This window comes from Agelaius tricolor, unplaced genomic scaffold, assembly GCF_023055355.1.
Source record: "Agelaius tricolor isolate 1412-34295 unplaced genomic scaffold, bAgeTri1.0.p SCAF_12, whole genome shotgun sequence".
Classification (NCBI taxonomy): domain Eukaryota; kingdom Metazoa; phylum Chordata; class Aves; order Passeriformes; family Icteridae; genus Agelaius; species Agelaius tricolor.
Window position 1 is genome coordinate 10,956,690 of NW_027269272.1, and position 21,584 is coordinate 10,978,273.

Genomic DNA, 21,584 nt, shown 5'->3' on the forward strand with positions numbered 1-21,584 from the left:
TTCACTATCTCTTAAAAAAAATATATATTTTTTTAAAAATTAATTGTTGCCCTCTTTCCTAAGTAACTATTCACTTTCCAAAAAGCTTTCACACATTTGCTACGCCGTTACTAGCGGCTCTTCGGCACTCCAAATTTTATACGTGTATTTTAGCGCACTCCTTCCTAGATCCGCTCCTTCCCTCTCAGTAGCGCAGCCCCGAAGCCCTCGCAGCCTCATACGGATGATCGAGTGCCCAGTGCCTGGTGCCAGCACCGGGGCGGCAGCGCTGACCGGGCTGCACGGCCACAGCGGCGCTCCCGCCATGGCGGGCCCGGCGCCTCAGCCCCGCGCATGCGCCCCGGGCCGTTGCCATGGCTGCGGGTGGACGCGCGGGCCGGGCCGGCGGTGGCGGCGATGGCGCTGAGGCGGCTCCTGCTGCGCTACTTCCCGCCGGGTGCGGAGCGAGCGGGGCCGGGGGGCTCCGGGCGCTGCCGGCGGCTGTGCCGGGGCCGGGGGGCGCGGGCCTGCGGGTGTGGGGCGTGCGGCGGGGTGTGCGGGCCGCCCGTCATGGCGGGGCCCCTGAGCCCGCAGGGGCTGGGCACGGCCGGGCGGGGCCGTGGCACACCCGCAGCCCGGCGGAGCGGAGCGCGGTTGCCGCTGCTCTGTCCCGGTGCCTCCCTGGGAGGCTGCAGCGGGGAGTGGCTCATCGCCCGTCGGGAGTGTAATTAGTGACTTACTGCGAAGTCAAGGCGGCCTTACTCGCATCACAGTAAGGAGTTTAAAAAGTCGACGGTGACTGTAGATGGCACGGAAAAAAAAAAAAAAAAAAAGTATTTGTATTTTTAGATGGCTATTTGGCAAAAAAAGTTGTCACTCTCTACAGCTACCTGAAGGGAGGTTGGAGCCAGGTGAGGGTCGGTCTCTTCTGCCAGGCAGCCAGTGAGAGGATGAGAGGATAATCTTTAGCTGTGCCAAGGGAGGTTTAAATTGGATATTCAGAAGAAAGTCTACACAGAAAAAGTGATCAGACGTTGGAAAGAGCTGCCCAGGGAGGTGGTGGAGTCACCATCACTGAGGTGTTTAAGGACTGGCACTCAGTGCCAGGGTTTGGTTGACAAGGTGGTTTTTGGTCCTGGGTTACTTTTAATGATCTCAGAGGCCTTTTCCAGCTGAGCTGATACTAATTCCTATTTTTTGTCCTTCATTTATGAGTTTTCTGAGCGGAGCCATGCTTTGAAAAGTAGTGCTGCCATACTGGCATGGTGTATCCTGTACTCAGGGGACTCAGTGAAGTTTCAGAAGTGAAACAAGCTGGAGATGGCCAGCTCAGGAAGCGTATTGGAAAAAAGGATCTTCTTTTCAAATTCCTTTCAAATTCAAAAACTCACCCACTATCTGCCAATAGTTTGTGGCACTGACTTTGTCTCCAGCTTGACAGAAATATCTACGAGCAATAATCTTACATTACATGGATGATTTACTTATTGCAGTCCCAACACATAAAGAAATGGAAGAAGCTCGTGGCAGTGTAGTCACAGAAGTGTGACTTTTCCTATGAACTTTGTGAAATGCAGAATGACACAGAAGTTCATCTAAATTGTCTTTTCCCACAGAAAGTCAAGGAGCAGCTGAGCCCTTTATTAGCTATTTCAAAACAGGAAGCCAAGTGGTTAAACATTTTAATACTCCAGTTCAGTGGAAGTTGCAGAGGTGCCAGAGCAAACCTGGGAATGTAAAGTGTTTTAATGATTTTTGATACATTACTGCACTCAAGCCTTTGCAAACACTAGAATAAATATGAATAATAAGTTTTGTAAAACGTTTTCGCGACTTCTTGGAACACTGAACTACAGCAAGTATCTTGAAGACAGCTTCTTTGAAATTAATGCTGATGAAATGATATAAAAAGGTGTTGGAAAAAAGAGCTTGTTCATTTCTAGAATAGAAAATAGCTCAGAAATAATATTATTTAATATCTTTTTTCAAATAAGCATATCAGAGTTGTTCATCCCCATGCTTACTGTCAGCAATAACAGCTCCAAGAACAGGAATTGAGTCTCCTGCAGTCAGTGGAGCTGTGAAAGTGGAAGGGCTGCTGTCTACAGCTCATGTTATAAAACTCTGGAAGTCTAATTATGACCTGTTTATCACTTGTTTTTAAAGGAATTATTTTGGAATACATAGAAGGTGGTGAGTCAAAGACCAGATCAATAGATCTGCTTGATCTCAGACCTGAGTAAGTATGATATTCCTTCAGATAACAGCACTCTCTATGTTTTTGTAGAATGTTCATGTACACCTGTATTTGACTGTGTTACACATAACTGAGATCAGCTATTAGGAAGAGCCTACGTGCTCTACTCAGCTAGCTCTGGTAGGAAGGGCTTCAGAAAAATAACAAAGTGCCACCATTAAATAAAGTTACCCAAATCCATGGAGTTTATTAGGCAGAAAGACATGAAGTAATATGATTGTCTTAATACCAGCATTGATATGGAAGAGGCCTTGCATGTAAGCCTGTGAGTAGACAGTGTAAACTGGATATGCAGGATGAAAAATCCCAATTTAAAAATTATTAAGTTTTGCCTACTTAGGACTGTCCAGTATAGTGCTGTGGGTAAAACCTATCAAGTCTCTTTGTAAAAGAAATAAGTTGTCTGGTATTCCTGAACAGGAGTGTAAACACTGAGAGGATACTCTTTTATGATGTAGTGGCTCCCATTTCGGAGTCTGATGCAGAAAATCCCCTTAGACTTGAATAATTCCCATACTAACAGAAATGCTTGGCTTTCTTGCTAAGCTGGTTTTAAGAGTGTATTGTGATTTGACTGCTGGGTATTGTCAACCCTTAGTCTCCCACAGAAAGCCAGAAATCAGTGGTTATCTGATGGAATGGGAAGAGGATCCAGTTCCACAGAGCAGCTGTAGCCCCCTCGCTGGGGGCTCCAGGGACATCACTACACTGCACCATGTGTAGTTACTGTCAAAACTAAGAGCTGCAGAAACAGCCATGGATTTCTAAAGCCACAGACAGAGATAAATTTAAGACTTTGCATACATAATTTATCTTGTTACTACTTCACGGCCAATGTGTTTGGAATTTATGAAATTCCAGTGTAATTCAGATATTTAAACTGACAGTTTGGGACACACATCTTCCATGCCTGACCTCCATGGAAATCATTTGAAAAGATAAATTTCTTGCCAAGCTACAATTTTTAAAAGTTGAATTTTACTGTACAACTTCAGTAAGAGAGGGAACAAAATATAAAAACCAAGAAAGATTTATTCTTATTTCTTTAGGCCTTTATTCTTATTTCTTTAGGCCTCTTCAGTTTCTCAGCAAGTAAATAATATTCTTGGGGTTAAATTCATAATTGTTTCCAGAGGATGGCATGTGGTGGGTGTGGGGTATTTATTGAGTTTGTTTTTGTTCTTTTCTCATAATTAGCACAGATGTTACAGCCTTAGTAGAAGATATCCAAAAAAGAGAACCTCTCATCACATCTTCCTGCTTGGAACACATCATACATCTAGTGCAAAGATTGCAGGAGAAGCTAGGGGAAAAACAGAATCACAAATTCTCTCTTTTTAAGGTCAGAGGCATCTTTAAAATAATTTTGGGCATTTGTGGGGGTCTAAGTTGTGATACTGTGAGTATGTTTTTACTGCTATGTATTGTGCTGTATGACTGGTTCCTTGGCACTTTTCAATCCTCTCTGCAATTGTAGAGCAACTGTGTCTGGTCTGGTTTTTCTGCCAGGAATTCCCCTAATAAAGTGAGAGGTATAACTGTTCATAGATATTGTTTATCCAGGCTTAATCACTAGGGTGTGTTTTAGATGGAGAAAAATCAATCTTTTATTTGTTGAGAAAGAGTTTGTGGGCCAGCAACACCCATAGTTACATTTAAACAAAACCTGTAAATCGACCCCACGTAAATGAGCTGTTGGGAAAGGACCAAAATGTATTCATACATGTCTCTACTTGTTCTTCATTTCGTGAAGATTGTGGGATTTATACTATAATTTTATGGGGTTTTATGCTACATGCAGTTGGCATTACAAATCCTGGTTTTCATTGCTTTCTGTCATTACTATTATCTTTAAATATTGATAAATTGATTTTCAGCTTCCAGACACCACACTTGAAATATTTTTTCAAACAAATAGGAATTTTAAGAACAATGATTACAGAGACCTTTCAGAGCTTCAAATCCAGGATTGTGTCAGAAGAGAATAGGTTTAATTGTATTTAATTGTGGAAATGTAACTTTCTTCATGCTGCAATCTGACATAGTTAAACGTTGTATCTTTATTGTGTCAGCAGATGGCAATGTGTAGCTATTAAACAATGTTGGTCAGTGCTATGGTGTTTATTGTTACCTTAAATTAGAAGAGAAAAAGAAATTTTGTGTTGGTTTGTTGGGCTATAAAATCCCTTACATGTTCCGAGGTATAACTTTGGTTCTTTTGACCAACAATACTCATCTGGGTGAATTCTGCAAGGAAATATGTGTTTAACCTTGGAAAAAGAGCCATGTAACAAGGCATCTTGAATTTAAAAAGTTTCTCTTCCAAGTTATCCTCTCAACTGAGATGCCTTGCTTTTCAAAAGCTTTAGAAATTGTTTGTTCATCACAGACACTGACAAATCTTCAAATGCTTGTTCCAACTTGAGTGTAAATAATGTATTTGTTCATTGTTGGATGTAGTGCTGTGTCTGAGCTTCTGTATTTGGAAATAATAGAAGCAGGCAAATCCAATCAGTGCTGGTTTATTTCCTTCACTCAAGAGTGGTTAGAAGTGTGGGAAAATAACTTTTTTGATGTTCAGTTTCATTTAAAGCTTCTAAATGAAATATGAGTTCCAGGTCCTTCTGAAATACTAATAAGATATAAGAGATGAGTGGGAGTGACATTTGTTTTTCTTTTCCCTGAAAAAATGTTCCATGTGTGCATTGTTTGGAAATGAATGGTTTTTATTCCTGTTGCACTGGAGTCTAATCTGAAACAAGTGTATAAGCTCACCTTTTTGTTATTTCCAGTAATTGTGGTGATGGTGGTGTGTTAGGCACCCTGCAGAGAAATGAGGATTTATAGCAATTTCTCGGGTTTTAAACTATTCCATGGCATGGGATGCTATAGTAATTTGCAGATTTTTATCTTAGGTACAGCTGTAGCAGATTTTGCAGAACTGAGGTATATTTTTTCTAATATTGCCTTAGGGTTTGATTATTGTATCATTTGCACAGGCAATTCTTGCTGGCTCAGAGTTCTGTGGATGAAGCAACTGCAGCACTGGGCATTGGAAGAACAGAATTAGTCTCATAATCTGAAATTACATAAAAACCCATCTCATTTTCCTCCCTTTTTTCATAATTTCAAAATACCTTTGTTGTTCAGAGCTGCCTGCATGTAGTCCTAAAATGTTATGGGTGAGATTTCCATAAATTTCCATAATTACTGATTCTCATATGCAGACGGATATTGTGGCTCTTTTTAAAAAACACAATATTTTTGTCATTTCCACATCTTGATTCTGTAGCTGAAAGTACAACTTGTGTTGCTTTCTCTAGAGAGCAGAAATTGCTGTTTCTGTAACATAATATGCATTTTCTGTTTCTCTCTCCCTCTCAATCCTTCACTTATCAACTGTTATTTCCATTTTGATGAATCCCTACTCTTCTGAGTAGAAGATCTAGGAGCCTTTCTCATTTTCCTTTTGGAGACAGGCAGCTTGGAAAACTTGAGATAAGCAAAAAAAGTTGAAGCTCTGGTAATATGTCAGTGATAAAATCTCACTGTTCATAAACAGTTTCTTCATTCTACAGAAAAGACCTAGTGAACCACTGGGGTATTTCAATGTCCCTTTACTTCACTGTCAGCAATTGTGGTGATTTCCCAGTTTATGATTTTATTATAGTTTAGACTTGAGGAGAGGGCAGCTTCTCATAGGTGAAAATTATTCAAGTGCAAGCCATGTTTTACAGCAGCCAGTTTATTCAAACACCAAGCCAGATTTGGCTTTTTTTTTTTTGGTTCTTTTTAAAGTATCATGGCATGGTGACTTCCATTGCAGTATCTGCAACTATTTTCACCTCTGCTTAATAAATCTTAGTGTGTGTTACTATGGCTATGGGCTCGTTCACGTGGATGATCCTGTGTGTCTGATTAAAGCACTGTTAGAAAACAACCTCCACAACCTACACAATCTGTGCAGACATTAAAGTTGAAATTCTTCTTTTGGAATTTTGTCTTGCTGAGTATTTTTGTTGTGGTTTTGCACACCTTGTCATGACCTCATAAGACAGTGCTGTAACTTATATTTCTTATAAGCTGTAGCTTATATTTCTTTTTTTCTTCCTGTTTTGTAGAACAAAGTCAAGTGCCAGATGGAAGCATCTCACACCCTAAAAGTCTCAAATTTAACTGGATTTCTTGGTTCACTGGCTAAAGCTTAATATTAGTTGGGATTTTTTTCATCAGTGATCTTATAGTCATTGTGGTCTCCTCTTTTGTTTTGCCCATTAAACTCTGGTCTAGGGTTGTTTTGCTGGTCTTGGAAAAGGTGAAGAAAATGCAAACATTGGAAAAAACCAGTTCATTGAAATTAAGTATAAATTGAAATCAGTACTATATGACATCTTCTGTGGTAACCTGATGATTAATGTGGGATTTCTTCTCCTCTAACGGGAGGAGGAGAAAAAATTAATCTGTTGAATATTTTGAGCAATTTTGTTTATTTTTTAGCTTCAAATGTTTTTCCTCTCAGTGCCCCTGCTTCTATTTCAGGTGCTTAGAACACACATATTGCCTCTGACTAATGTTGCATTTAACAAATCTGGTTCTCGGTAAGTTGTTTTTCAAAGTCAAAAATACCTAATCATTAATTGAAGTTTTGTACTTATAAATTAAATGGTAAGGAAACTTCAGTGCTCTTATCTTGCTGCAGAAAGAATGCAGCTCTGCTGCTTATAAGCAGCTTCAGGCATAATTGGGGATTATATTTCAGGCCTCTGTGGAAAACCCATGGGAGATGCAAAAAAATAGCAGGTGAGATTCAATTTAGGTAATTTTTTTCTTCCACAGTCATAGTCTGTTGACAATTGCCATATTACAGAAAGAAGCACCTTTATGGCCATTAACTAAATATTGCTAAAAGTTAAATGAGTCTTTGACATAAACCCATTTGGGAGTTTCACTGTAGTGAAAGTGTAACTTTCATGTTAATTGATTTCACTGTGGACATATGTCTTATCATTTTTTCCTTCATGTCTTAAAAGCAGCAGCATGCTTTCTAGTTAAAATAGATTAAAGATTAGAGAAAATGTGGTTTTGACTAAGATGTTAAAAAGAAAGAAGAAAAGGAACCTCTATGGTCATAAATCTGTATTTTCGAATACAGATTTAGGGTCTGAGACAATGCTAACTAAAATCTGTGGAAATAAATAATTTGGCAGTGCATTGAGACCAGTAAGATATTTGCTGTATTCAGAAATAACTTTCTCTTTGCTTTAGCTTTATCACTGGAAGCTATGATAGAACCTGCAAACTGTGGGATACAGCATCGGGAGAAGAGCTGCATTCACTGGAGGGACACAGAAATGTTGTCTATGCCATAGCTTTCAATAACCCCTATGGGTAAATAAATTTCCTCTGAGATTCTTCATAATTGCTAGTACTGTTATTTTTGCAAATATTCTAACAAAGAATAGACTATTTTAAATTGAAAGAGTTCAGCTTCTGAGTTTGCAGAGTTCAGCTATAGCTAATCACTGTAGGATGACACTGTCATGATTTGTACAAGAGATGCATTCAAACATACTTTCTGCTATCATGTTTTAAAATTAAATGTAGAAATTCGAATCAAAAATTTAATTAGGTATTCAATCTTGAAAAAAAATATAAATGAGTTAGTTGAATGTATTGAAACATTCAAGTTTATTTCAGTAATATCTACATGACCAGATTGTGTTCTGAAGTCGATCATTCTCTTCTGCCTCCATGTGGTTGTGTGTGATGTGACAATCTGTGTTGCTTCAGTTAAGGAGGAAGAAGTGGATTTCTCCATTTAACATTACAAATTCAATATTATTTAGGACATGATTTAGAAATGTCACAGCTTTTGAGTAATTTTTGTAAAATCCACAAGGTGCTGCTGTGTGAACATCAGATATTAATTTTTGCACCTTTTGTATTCTTCAGTAATTTTTTGCCCTAGGTTGGAATTGCCACCTGTTAGGTGAATTACATGTTAGCTACTGAAGTTTCATTGTCATTTGCTTCCTGAGGAAACTGTCATGTGTGAGAAAACCATTTTTTCTGTAAAGTAAGATAAATTAATTCCTATTTTTCCATTGAATCACATTCAAGAGAAATGTTGGATGTCCTATTTATCAGTTGGACAATACACAATTACCATCAGGAAATTTTAGATTTGTTCTTACACTATTTGAAACTTCATCTCTTTCTTCTATATGCAAAGGAAACCTTAGACCCTGCTGTGTCAATGTCTTATATTCTGATATTATTCTTTACTTTATAAAACCATTTAATGAAGTTCATTTTTATGGCTTGGTGAAACTAATTATGAAAATCTGTGCAAAGATCAATAACTGGACTGTAACATAAAAGTGGAGAAGGAACATACAGTGAGACAAAACCTGATGAGAACTTTGAACTACTTTTGTATTAAAATTTTGATAACACCCCCTTTTTTTTCTGCTAATCTTTAGGTTTTGGTACATTTTGGTACCCCTTGGTACATTTTCTGGATAGTTCACTTTAGTCTTGCTCTAACTGCAGATGGTCACAACACTTCCACTGACTTCAGTGGGAGTAGAGTTCAACTTCTGAAATTTGGGTGAACTGCATTTATAATTGTTAGTAAACAGATGTTATCTGATGAAATGATATAACTCCTTAATAAATCTGTAAGTACAGCACAACATCATCCCTAAAGTAGGTCAGTCATCAGTTATGAACACTCCTGTGCTAATAGATAGGCACAGTAGCTCTCTTAGAAACTCACTGTGTCTGCTAATTTTTTGCCTTGCTGGAACTTTGTGTTTGTGAAATCTTGCTGCAGGATTTTGTAGTGTGGCAGCAAGCACCAAAGTGCATGGGAGCTTCCAAGGCTGGGTGTTGTTTCTCTGGATTCTGAGGGCTTTCCTACATAAAAATAATAGGATTTTTTTTTTTCCTATTTAGTGACAAGATTGCCACTGGATCTTTTGATAAAACCTGCAAAGTGTGGAGTACAGAAACAGGAAAATGTTATCATACCTTCAGAGGACATAGTGCAGAAATAGTGAGTAGTGATGGATATTTATTATTCCTTTGTGTTTCCTACCACTATCATTGATGACTGTGAGCTCTGACTGTCTGTGAGCTCCCACTGGAAGGCACAGTTATTGTGACACATCTATTCATACATCCAGGTCTTGTTAACATTTCTGCACTGCAAGGGAGGATAGTCTGACAGTTCTTGAGATAGAATAAGCCCCCATACAAAGTTTGAAATTATATTGTTATTTTTACTTTGTTCTGATTTCCCTTGTTTGCTAAATGTTAAAACATGGAAAAATACCATAGCAACTGGAATTTTTATACTTTTTGTTTGATTACATATCACATGTTTTTCTAGCTATCTTGCATTGCCTCTCATATTTGCAGGACTAAATATACAAGAACATCATTGCTTGTGTTGTCTTTCACACAGAGATCTGTACTTTGTGTACAGAACCAATTGGAGCTGTAGGGGAACGAATTTCTGAAATTTAAAGTGTGTTAACTGGGAATATGTGGGATGCTGAAATGTCAAAGATCTATGAAATTAAAAGAGTTTAAGCTTAAAAATGCTTGGTTTCCTCTCCCATGCACTAGGACCCCTATCAGCAGCAAATGCCTTGATGCACAAATTTCAGTTTGAAAGATCAGGGCAAAACACTTAAACTCTGAATTTCAATGATGAATGGGGTTTTTTGTTTGTTTTGTTGTTTTTTTTTTAATAGCCATACAATCACTATTCAATGAAATATTGCTGAAAATTGTTTCTGAAAAAACAATTTGAATTTAATTGTAGATTGAGAGGCTTTAACTAGAAAGAGGTGAGAAAATGGTGTTTTACTATATTGGAATTTGGGGTTTGTTTCAGTGTGTTTTTGATTCTCTGGATGCTCTGAGTTACCCCTTACAATGGAGAGCATGTTTGCTTATTGAGAAAGGCTGCAGTGGTTTTACTATTACAGATCAGGCAGGTAAATGTTTAAAGGTCTCTCCATTTTTTCTGACTTCTTAGGGGTTAGATTAGACCTGAAGTGTTATGAGTTGTGCTGACAAGTAATTAGAAGGTGATAATTGCCAGCAGGAAATGATGTGTTTCTCTGAATCAGACCTGTTTCTGAAAGGCCATTATTGCATCTGATACATTGCTGGCAAGGGCATGCCCATAGTTACCCAGGATGAAAAAACTGAGCTGCTGCTTTCCTTTTTTTCATGGCACCTGCAATTTTTTATTTGTAGAGCAATCACACTGAATAATTACAGAAAATGGGAGGGTGAATACATGGTTTTTTAATGTGAGAAATTAATTAAAGTAGTTGTTCAGCTTTTATTCTTGCTTTTTCTTAAATATGGTGTTGTGGCAATGCCCTTGGCAAATGACATTGATAATGACACCTGGTAGGGTAGGAGTGCACAGAGTGTGTTTGTGGGTACACAGAACTGCTGGGATGATCTTTGCCCCAGTCTCATCAAGTAACAGAGAAAACCTACCAAACAATAGTGCTAGGGACCACTGTCAGACTGGACAGTAATTGGAGGATTTCAAAGAGAGTTTTGAAATAGAAAACAAAGCATGTGCTTGCAAGGAGTCCACTTGGTTTGAGTACTTATCCAGAATTATGTGGTAAGGATTTGTTGCTGTAGGAAGAATTTTGCAAGTTTTCTGTATGTCATAAAATGTTATCAGACCTTTGTCTTATTTAGAGATATTAATCCTGAGCCTTGTTTAGTTTATTTAGAAAATATTTATAAATTGACCCTTTAAATGTTTTCTATCCAATGTTTCTCGCTACAGGTATGTTTGTCATTTAATCCTCAGAGCACACTGTTGGCAACTGGAAGCATGGACACCACTGCCAAATTATGGGATCTAGAGAAAGGAGAAGAAGTAGCCACTTTAAATGTATGTTTGCATTCCTTATGTTTTCAGAGGTGTTCCTTGCTTAGTTTTCTAGCTGAGATAAATAACAGTGTAACCATTCCAACTGTTTCAGACCTTGCAGTTTCTTTTACCATGTGATCCCATAGTGACTGACTACAGTTCCAAAACAGAATAAGAAAACTTGAAGGGAATGAGAAAGTTGTGGTGTTTTATGAGTCCTATTTATCAAAAGACAGATTTTCTCCTTGCAATGACATTACTGCTATAGATTAGAATCCCTTCCTTTCATTGTTAAAACCTGCTGCTCTACAGTCAGCGGTGAGCTCCTCTGTATGGAGGAGGTGAACATGGCAGAGGACAGCCATCCAGGTACCTCTAGATTTTCATCTCTCTTTGCTCTGCATGGCCTGCTGGCATTCCCCAGGGTCAGACTGGCCTCTGCTGCTTCAGTGCATTTCTCTCACAGAAATCCTGAGCCATTAATAGGGAATAAGCTTCCTGCTTAAGTGGTGTGCCTGAGTTTCTGCAGTTGCTGGGATATTGACAATTCTGAAGTCAGGCAGATCTTTCTGTCAAAATTGTGGTATACTGGACAAGACAGTAAATAAAATAGTGATGAGTTATGGAAGGATTATGCTGCTGAAAAAAGACTACATATTAAACTATATTAATGGAAAAGTAATAATTTGTATTCTCATACTCCTTTTTAAAAATTCTCTCAGGGGCACTCAGCAGAAATTATTGCTCTGTCTTTCAATACCACTGGAGACAGGATCATCACTGGCTCCTTTGACCATACAGTGGCAGTATGGGATGTTGGCACTGGCAGGTACTACAGCACTAATAAATATAATTTTACTTTGCATGATTTCAGGACAAATTAAATAGAAAATGTTGAGCTACACCTTACAGAGCTTGTATTTCATTTAGAATATATGTTCTTTGGTCTTGTAATTTGTTACTACTGTTCTCTTTGTTCTTTTGAAAAGGAATGCTGCTCGTAAAATGCTTTTGTATGTATTCTTTGTTTCAAATTTCTATCTTATAAGTACTAAAGAGGTGGAAAGACTGGACTGATGCTGTGCTTCTTCCTAGTGAATTCTCCAAAGAGGAATATATTTTATCAACATGGAAACTCATGACTTGCAAGGTGTCTAGGATTTCTAGACTGTTTAAGTAGAAAGTATATTTTATGTTATAGAAGATTATTCTGGTTATGTTAACTTTAAAAACTACAGAGGGTGTATTTTTTCCTTCTCACCATCCTTTGTCAATATAAATTTAAAATGTGTTCTCCTTTGACTGTAGAGAACAAAATCTCTTCAATAAGATGCCAACAAATAATAATGCAACAGGTAAATATTAACTGGTATAATACTAACAAATTCACTTGTTTTTTCAGTGGGAAACTCAGTGCAAGTAAAATAATAAAATGATCACCCTGATTATTGACAAAGTCATTTATGAAAATAACCATTCTATTTTGTTTACGGGGTTGTGCCTTTTTTTTGAGACCAAGGGGAATATCTCTGAAATTTATATATAAAAGGAAGGTGTGTGTATAGTGATATCTTGGGATAATAGACAATATATATAAAAGTGGGACTAAGTGTGTGATTTATAAGTAGTGTACACGCAGTGTATCATTTAAGGCTTGATCCTATAATCTTTGAGTTTATTCGACACCAACACTCATTCAGCAAATCAACCTTTGAATTCAATTTCTTTCAGCCTGATGTTCTTGCAAGTATTTTTGTGTGAATACAACTTTTTCCAGCTTATTGTCTGAGCCTACTGTGAAATCAAAGTCTGGGGATTTTCATGTTGCTTTTTTTCTATGAAATCAATATGGACTTCACATCAGGGCCAATACCAGCAATATAAAGGAGCAGATTCTCACTGGCAGCTCTGGTGATTAGCTAGTGGGCAATAGAATTGTACCATGGCCATCAGTCAGCCTTTCAGATGGCACCCAGAAAGACTGTTGGCAAATCACAATTTGCTGTTGACAGATTCAGGTAGATTTGCAGAAATCTTGTAGGTGAGGTTTTGTGTGCTTGTTTTTTACCATGTGAGTCACATGAGGTGGACAGCTTTCCAAATTTGAGTTTCTTCTGATTTTGCTGACCTCATTTGTTCCTGAGTTTTATTCTGGGTAGGTACCCTGGACTGCCATGAGGGAAATTAATGTAGGGACAGGAAATCTGGACAAAGTTTGAGATTCTCTTCATAAAATACTATGATTTAAAAGAAAAAAAGGGTGAAGGGGGAAATGCACTTCTGTAATCCAGGTCTGTATTTCCATGGCAGATACAGCCCATTGTAGTTCAGTTGCAGGTGTCTGCAGAGCTTAATTTGGCAAATCAGCAGCCTGGTCCTGTATCTTGGGTCAGGGGTGCTGGACCAGTGTGTGAGAAAGAAGCAATTTCTCATTTGCAGTTATAGTCAAATACTAGAGCATCCATAGATCAAATTTCACTTGGAAACTGAAGGCTAAGCAAATACTGTCATGACTAAAGTTGATTGCTTTTAATAAAGAACTTAAATGGAATTTTTTATTGCACTTCATAAGTCTTTCTTCTGTGTTCTTTCTATCTGATAATGGCTTCTGTGAGAAGTTCTCCACATTGCTATTTATTCTGTTTATTGATCAGATTTTTATGTCAAAGCTTGAAGGCCCCACTGCCTTTTAGAAAATTGGAAGTTTAAGTTTTCGGCTTTTAAATTAAAACTTTTTTCTAGGTATTACTAGGTATTTTGTGCATTAGGTATTACAGTAACAGCAGTCTTGATGACCAAATAATATGTTTATAAAATTAAGTTTTCCTCTGTTATCTGCTTGTTGATTTTTTGTTTTACTGTAAAAAATCTACACAATTACAACAGTGTAGACCTCACAGTGTTAGAAAGCAAAAGGAGTAATTCTGTAAAATGCTAAGAACGTAATCAAGTTTTTGTTATTATAAACAAATAGCAAATTCAAATGCTCAGGAAATTTTCTTTACTGTTCATTTAGCACATATATTAATTTAGCTACTCTTATATATCTTGTGCAATGAATAAAAACATTTTAGTCACTTAAACTAATTTAGTTGTTTTTCTAGTCATTAGTTTATCTGTTATTTACAGTCTGCTTCTGTTAATGATGCAGTGATACTGGCATTGTGATAATAACCCAATTTGCTAATCCTTTAATAGATGTTTATCTCAATTAATCTTTTTTAGGCTTTGTTGCCTTACAGGCCATTAAATAGGAAGCAGTATTGGCTAATTGTAACCTCTCTACTCAGATAAAGCTGAAGAATATAATACTTATATTGCTGGTCTTGTGCAGCAAGAAGATGAGGATTAATGAGGATTAGAAATCATATTTCAGTTGGGCTGTCATTTGCTGTTATTTGGGAACATGCTCGCATTAAGTACCTGATTAACTTCCATTTGATCTTCAGTGGATTTTATAAAAGGTTTAGATTATATGGAGTTTTAAAGATGTACTGTTTTTACAGTTCATTGAAGTAGGATAATGGGAGAGTAATGTGGAAAAACTTGCTGTACTTGCTTAGCATGCAGATGAATACAAGGAATCTGTTGCTGGTACTGAAAATCATCACATTTTACTGGAAATGCATTCACTAAAATATTTTTGAAAGAGAAGGGAGGAAATTTCCATTTTATTTTTTACTGCCTCTTTTTGCCAAAAATAGAAAATGGAATTGATGTAGTATTAGAACTAGAATCCTAAATGAGCTGCACCACTCCATTTAATTGCTTTAATGGTGAAGACTTGACACCTTAACTATACCATTTTCTAAACTTATAATTTATATGTGTATATAAAAATACACACTATAAATGTAAATGATAATTAAAACAATTTTTTTTTGGTAGGTTGCTACATACTTTAATAGGTCACCGAGGAGAGATTAGCAGTGCCCAGTTCAACTGGGACTGTTCTCTCATTGTCTCTGGATCAATGGACAAAACGTGCATGGTAAGCTGGTTGAGTAGGTAGTGATTACAGCTACTTGACATATAAAATGTACTTTTTTTAAATTGAGGAGCATCATTTTAAAGTAGTACATATAATGAATTAGAGAATTTGTAACTAAATGTAAAACCTATACTCTTACTAATTTCAGTGAAGTCTAGTTAAGTCTTGTTTAATCAATACACTGAACTAAAAAAGGTATAGAGCTTCATTATACTAACTAAAGAATGACTCATTATCGATTTGTATTCAGCTTTCTTGTTATTACATGTCAAACATCAGAAAAAGCCTCTACAAATTGCTTTATCAATCAACTAGATATCTATAAAGTAAATAAGTAAATTCCAAAGCAGCAATGCAGCGTGTCCCTGTTTGTGTGTGCAGCTGTGGGATGCAGTGACAGGGACACACATAGCGACGCTGGCAGGGCACAGCAAGGAGGTGCTGGACGTGTGCTTTGACTACGCTGGGCAGCGCATTGCAACGGCCTCTGCTGATGGTGAGTGAGGGAACTGCTGGGGAGCTGAACCCCCAAAACTCTGTCCTGCCTCAGGGAGGGGAACTGCAGCACCAAACACTCTGTCCTGCATCAGGGAGGGGAACTGCAGCACCAAACACTCTGTCCTGCATCAGGGAGGGGAGCTGCAGCACCAAACACTCTGTCCTGCATCAGGGAGGGGCCTTCCTCTGTTGGGAAGCTGCAGCACCAAACACCTCTGTCCTTTCCCTTTGGCTCTGCTTTGAATGTAGTGATTGATTAAAAATATGGATATTGATCCAGTACCAATATCCAGCTGTGACAGACAAAGACTCTCTAACAGTTTAAAGTTAGAAAGTGTATGTTTATTGTGGGATAACTCCCAAATACACACTGCAATTTACTGGTGATTACAGAGTCCTTTTATCTATACAAGTATTGAATACCCAAAATACAAATGCATATTCATAACTTTGGTACATCCCATTCCTTGCTTCGTATGGTAATTGGTTCAAAAGCCATTAAGCATGCATAGTTTGTTCCTTGAAATGGGTCAGTGGTCCCTTTCATGGGGAAGGGTCCCAACATGAGAAGTAAATGAAGTCTTCCTCATTCTGACCTTTCTACCTTTTCAATGCAAATATGACAAATGAACCCTTGGTAGAACTCCCATTCCCGTCTTCAACTGGTTTCAGAAGAGAGGAGGCCAACAATTGTCTTATGTTCCTAAAAGCCATTTATCAGTTTCTATATTCTTCATTATAAACCCAGCTAACCAAACATTGTGTTGACAAGCAATCAATTATTAGTTAACTACTAACTCTTAACTTCATCAAGGCCTACCCATTTATTTTGATTAACTCCAATAAAGCTTATCACTAACTAAAACCTCAGCTCCTCTAAAATCCCCAAATTCTTTAAAGTTTATGTCTCATTAACTTGATGAAGAGGAGGGCGTGATTCAAAACCGTTGATTGAGCAATGTTTGTTGCATTACAGAAACTGGGCGTTAAACTTTAAAAGTTTTCCCCAATGACGAAGTTCTTATTTTCATACCTCAATCAACTCAATGTGTCTTTCCCCCTTAACTTCAAACTTGGAAGGAAATATTTCACTTGTGGCTGGAAATACATTTTAAATGTGTAGGTAAATAGCTTTTGAGGGAGTTGATTTGGGGGTTCAGATTTAGGCTTAAATAAAAATTGTAGTTGGAATTTTTCTGGTGGATTTACTAGCAGGCCTTTCTAATGCACAGCAAAAGAATACACAAAAAAGAGGTAGTGAAAGAAGCAATTTTGTTTTGTTATTGGCATGCAGAAGTTTTGCATGCTTATTATTTCTCTAGCAATCACAATACATAGTTTTCTGTATTCACCTGCTCAGTTATTTATATCATACTGCATAATATTTATGCAGTATAATATAAATAACTGCAAATAACAGTTATTTATATTATACTACATAAAACTAATATGATACTATATTAGTTTTAGATACACTATTCCAGAAACGAGGGTACCAGCCTGGATGGGGAAGACTATTTGGATCTATTTTCCTGTCCTTGCTATATTAAAGCAAAGGCCAATGTAAAAAGTTTCCTGATATTTAATAAATATCTTATTAAATATAATCAATGGATTATTAAATATGATTAATAGATTATTAAATAATGAAATGTAATGAAAGCTTTATAAATATATTGTACATGCATTCTGAAATAACAGGCTTCAGTAAGCTGTGTTCTATGTAGACCTTTGTATTTGTATGTTAGGAATTTTCCAGGAGAATCCATTTCTGGTCAGGAAAGGAAGACAATCTTTTCCACACAGATTACAGATTCTTTTTAACATACTTTACCCTTGGAGGAAACTCTGTGAAGTTTGCCTTCTATTTCTTCCAAAATTAAACCTGAGGATGAGTTCCTTCTGACCTTATTCAAATGTTCTTACTGGAATGTGTGCTTAAGCATAACAATCACATATGGCTCCTACTGCAACAGGGTCAGCAAGAGTCTACAATGCAGGAACAAAACAGTGCATTGCAAAGCTAGAAGGGCATGAAGATGAAATTTCAAAGGTAAGTTGTGTGTGGTTTGCACCTTTTTAATTTGATTGTGTGTGACATCCAATCCAGCAGTTATTCCATGATGCAGGAATAATGTTAATCCACCACATTCTTTAATATTTAAGATTGATAGGTCTGGCTAAGAAGTTATCTTTACTAAAAGAACATTCCTTTTAGCTGAAAGCTATCAGACTGTGATTGTTTACCAATTCCCCACTTCTGAGCTAAGACAATACTGGGTGTGCTACACCTTCAGCAATTTTGAATTGTATGATAAACTGGTATTATCCAGTTAGTGCTCAAAAAATGTACCTGATTATCTGGAAATCCATGCAGTTATGGCAGTGAATGTTTAACAAATATGGAGACTTACTATAAAATTTTTTCCAGTGCAGATTATGATACTACAGAGATGTATGTTATTTAATGTAGAACTCTATAAAATATGTATAAATTTTACATTGGAATAATGATAACATCTAAATAAAGTTGCTATTTGGAAGTTATGATCCTGCAGTAAGGTCATGGTATATAATGCCTCTGTAAATAAACAAAGTTTTCAGCTACAGAAGTTTGCCAGCATGACTCTAGTGGAATACTACCCTTGATTTTAGCTAAAAAACTGAATGTAAGATTGCTGCTTTCTATTTCCATCTTTCAATCACTTTGATATGCTTCTTTCTCTAGGCATACTGACTTGCTGAGTAACATAACTCATTTCTGTATTTTTAAAGGTGTGTTTCAACCCTAAAGGCAATTGCATACTAACAGCCAGCTCTGATAAAACAGCTCGGCTCTGGGATGCTGCTACTGGGCACTGCCTTCAGATATTAGAGGGTCATGCTGATGAGATCTTCTCCTGTGCCTTTAACTACAAAGGTGATACAATCATTACAGGTAACTAATATATTCTATTTTTCTTTCCTCTTTTTTTTAAAGACATCTGCAATCTTGCTATGGCAAAACAAAAACAGTCTGAAAACTTTCCTGGGGCCAAATGCAGGTACCAGCAGTGACTTACAATATAGTCAAGAAAATCTAGAACTTCACTTTAGAACTGAGATTTGAGAATATGGCCATGAACAAATGTGTGCAAAGGCATGGACATGCCCTCCCGTCTCTCCAGTGAGCACATACCAGCACCAGAGCAGTGACTAAGCCATTTTCTCACAATGCATTGCTATGAGGGAGGTGTGGATGAAGAAAAGGCAAAGGAGCATGCCTTTGGTGTATTTGGTACTGAACTCTGATCAGGTGTCCTTCATTTCTGTCGTGGGATGCAGGATGATCTAAGCTGAAAGTATTGCCCTAGATTTTGTGCTCTGTTGTTAGTTGTTGAGAAAAAAATATTTATGTGTCTCCTGGGTACATTGTTGATGTAGGTATCAACAAAAATGGATAGAACGTGCACTAAGTGATCCTTCCCAATGTGTGTTCATTACTAGGGAGCAAGGATAACTCCTGTAGAATCTGGCACTGACTGAAGAAAAGGATCCAGTTTGATGTATGCCTGCCTACTTTGTGAGTTTCAGAGTCAATAAACTCAGCCTTTCAGATCTGTTTTCTTTCACTCTCTGTTCACCTTCTGTTGAAGTAGAGCAGTTATCTAGATTTGATAGGTTTGACTTAGATATGGCATCACAGAACTGCAGAGGTTGGAAGGGACCACTGGAGGTCATCTAGCACAACAGCCTGCCCTGCTCAGAACCCTGTCATCCAAGCAGGCTGCCCAGGACTGATGTGGGTTTGAATATCTCCAAGGATGAAGACTCCACAGTTTCTCTACACAACCTGCTTAGTATTTGATTACTTGCATAGTAAAGAAGAAAAGTAGGGGGTTTTTCCCTCTTATGTTTAAATGGAATAGTTCCTTATTTTCAATTAGTGCATGTTGCCTCTTCACTGAGTAGCACTGAGACGAATCTAGTCTGTTATTTCAGTCACCAGAGAGAAATCATGATCAGTGAGAATGAATGCATAGGATAGCTTAGTTTCTTTATGGGTGATTTTTAACTTGTAACCTTTTTAATAAGAAAAAAAAAATAGAGCATTATAGTAATCTCAGTTGTGGAAGGAGTGTTGGTACACACTTGTTTTGAGGAGTTTTGTATTACTTTTTTGTGTGTGTAATAAAATATTGAATTAAAATGCCAGTTTTGCTTTTTGTAATGCAATGCCTCATTCTTATTCCTGACAAAAGTCAGCAGCCATTTATGAACTGCCTTGCTATTGCACGTATGCTGCAGTTAAACTCCCCTCTCATACTTGCCCACATCTTTCCAGTCAATCTATTCCTTTCTGCTCAGTCCTTATTCTCCTAGTTTGAACTGAGGTAAAAAAAAATTAATATTATTGGTGACTTAAACTTGGAATCCTGGCCCTGTGTTTAAGTCTAGCATGAAGAAACTCTGCTTGCCAAAGATTGGAAGCCAAGGAAACTGACATAAACAGAGAAGTGGATGAGAAACACCTGCAAGTCATTTACTAGCCTGCCATGAGCTTTTAGCCAGGCTCTCCTCTGCCACAAATTGCCAATAGGTTTCACCTGTGCAGAGCTTGCTCCACTTCTTGAGAGCACCTGGAAGTGCAGTTGCCCCTTGCAGGCACAGTGAAGGGGCAGAACTGGCTGGTCTCCTCCAGCAGACTTGAAAGAAGGATGAAGAGGCCAAGAGGGAGAAAGGAAGAATACAGCAGAAAATGAACTTGGAGGTATTTTGTTTATATTCTGTATCTCCAGCTAATTGTGGACTTCTAAATGTTATTAAATGTAGTAGGAAGTTACTAAAGCTGATGTGTTGGGACTACCTCAGTGCTTGCCAGCACCCTTGTGTGTAAATGAAGACACAGAAGTGCCTGTCATCACTTGGCAGATTTCCTGGTTATTTCAAGTAGTGCTGTGCTGTGAGAGACGTGAGCAGAGAGCTGCAGATCATTTAAAATGAAACTTTCACCAGTAGGCAAAGTGGCTGACACAAATGTCTCTGTAATGCCTGTGGTGCTTCCTAGGTTTTTGTGCAAAACCTTTGGAAGTCAAAAATGTGTCTCAGTAAGTTGGAATGGAAAGAGCCAAAAAGGGCAGTGCTGTTCTGTGTTGTTTAGAATTGTTCAATGTGCCTAGATTGATGGGCACCTGTGTCCTGGGAGATTTCCAGCTGACAAAATTGGAGGAAAATTACTATGGTGAGATGTATGCAATTACTGCTACATAGTTAAAAACTGAAATTTGATTTGCTGTGAACTATCACGAAGTAGAAAATATTATTTGGACTGTGATTAGAAACTAAATTCTCCCCCCACCCCCTCTTAATCTTTTAGTTTGGTTTTTTCCTGTTGTGTTTTCCTTCATGATTTTTTTCCTTGTACTATGCTAGTGAGTCAGACGTCTGTAATAGCTTTGGCTTCTAGCTCTTGTCCTATTTTTGCAAGAAATTGAGTTGAGGTTTAATACAGTAAGCATTAGACTGGCAGGCTATCTGGGTTCTATTTCTTATTTTTCCTTGATTCTTGAGTGTGTAGAACTGCTTTTCAGGCTGAATTATCTAAGTTTCCTGCTCATATGTGAAATATTTTCCCATCTGGTGTGATTCACAGCACTGCTGGAAAGGATGCTGGCTTGGTACCTTGTAGGAGCTTCAGTATTACTCTGGATACTCTCTGTGAATGCTTTGGTGTTAGGTTCTCTGCACCTTGGTTTACCCACATGTGGATTTTGTAAATTATGGATATAGACATTAGGAATGCATTGCATAAAGGTAACTTGCTGGCACCATTCTGGGGTCTGGCAGCAGCTTTATCCCTTTTTTTGATTCCACTTTAGTCCCTCAGCCAAAATGGTGAATGTGTATGTTCAAGCTCTATTACCTGGCACTTTTTTAATCTGCATACTTTATACTATCCAAGCACT

At 37.7% G+C, this 21,584-nt stretch overlaps 1 protein-coding gene across 2 annotated transcripts; it reads left to right on the top strand.

The window, feature by feature from the left end:
* The first annotated feature begins 305 nt into the window (after nucleotides 1-305).
* DAW1 (dynein assembly factor with WD repeats 1) lies at nucleotides 306-19,833 on the top strand. Of its 2 annotated transcripts, none has more exons than XM_071437570.1 (13): nucleotides 306-436; nucleotides 2,146-2,218; nucleotides 3,434-3,578; nucleotides 6,776-6,834; nucleotides 7,502-7,624; nucleotides 9,194-9,293; nucleotides 11,064-11,171; nucleotides 11,873-11,979; nucleotides 15,039-15,141; nucleotides 15,523-15,637; nucleotides 17,616-17,692; nucleotides 18,415-18,577; nucleotides 19,126-19,833. In XM_071437570.1, the coding sequence occupies exons 1-13, from the start codon at nucleotides 334-336 to the stop codon at nucleotides 19,158-19,160; spliced, it is 1,311 nt and encodes a 436-aa protein (XP_071293671.1). In that variant the 5' UTR covers nucleotides 306-333; the 3' UTR covers nucleotides 19,161-19,833. The 2 variants fall into 2 exon arrangements, with proteins under 2 accessions (XP_071293671.1, XP_071293672.1); XM_071437571.1 differs by lacking the exon at nucleotides 6,776-6,834 and adding an exon at nucleotides 6,996-7,036.
* Nucleotides 19,834-21,584: the final 1,751 nt, after the last annotated feature.

Excerpts from the sequence above, each read along its gene's own strand:
- DAW1 (XM_071437570.1), top strand. The coding sequence starts at position 334 with ATGCGCCCCGGGCCGTTGCCATGGCTGCGGGTGGACGCGCGGGCCGGG. Across the intron at positions 6,835-7,501 it reads TTTAACAAATCTGGTTCTCG|CTTTATCACTGGAAGCTATG; the intron begins GTAAGTTGTTTT and ends TCTTTGCTTTAG. Across the intron at positions 17,693-18,414 it reads ATGAAGATGAAATTTCAAAG|GTGTGTTTCAACCCTAAAGG; the intron begins GTAAGTTGTGTG and ends GTATTTTTAAAG.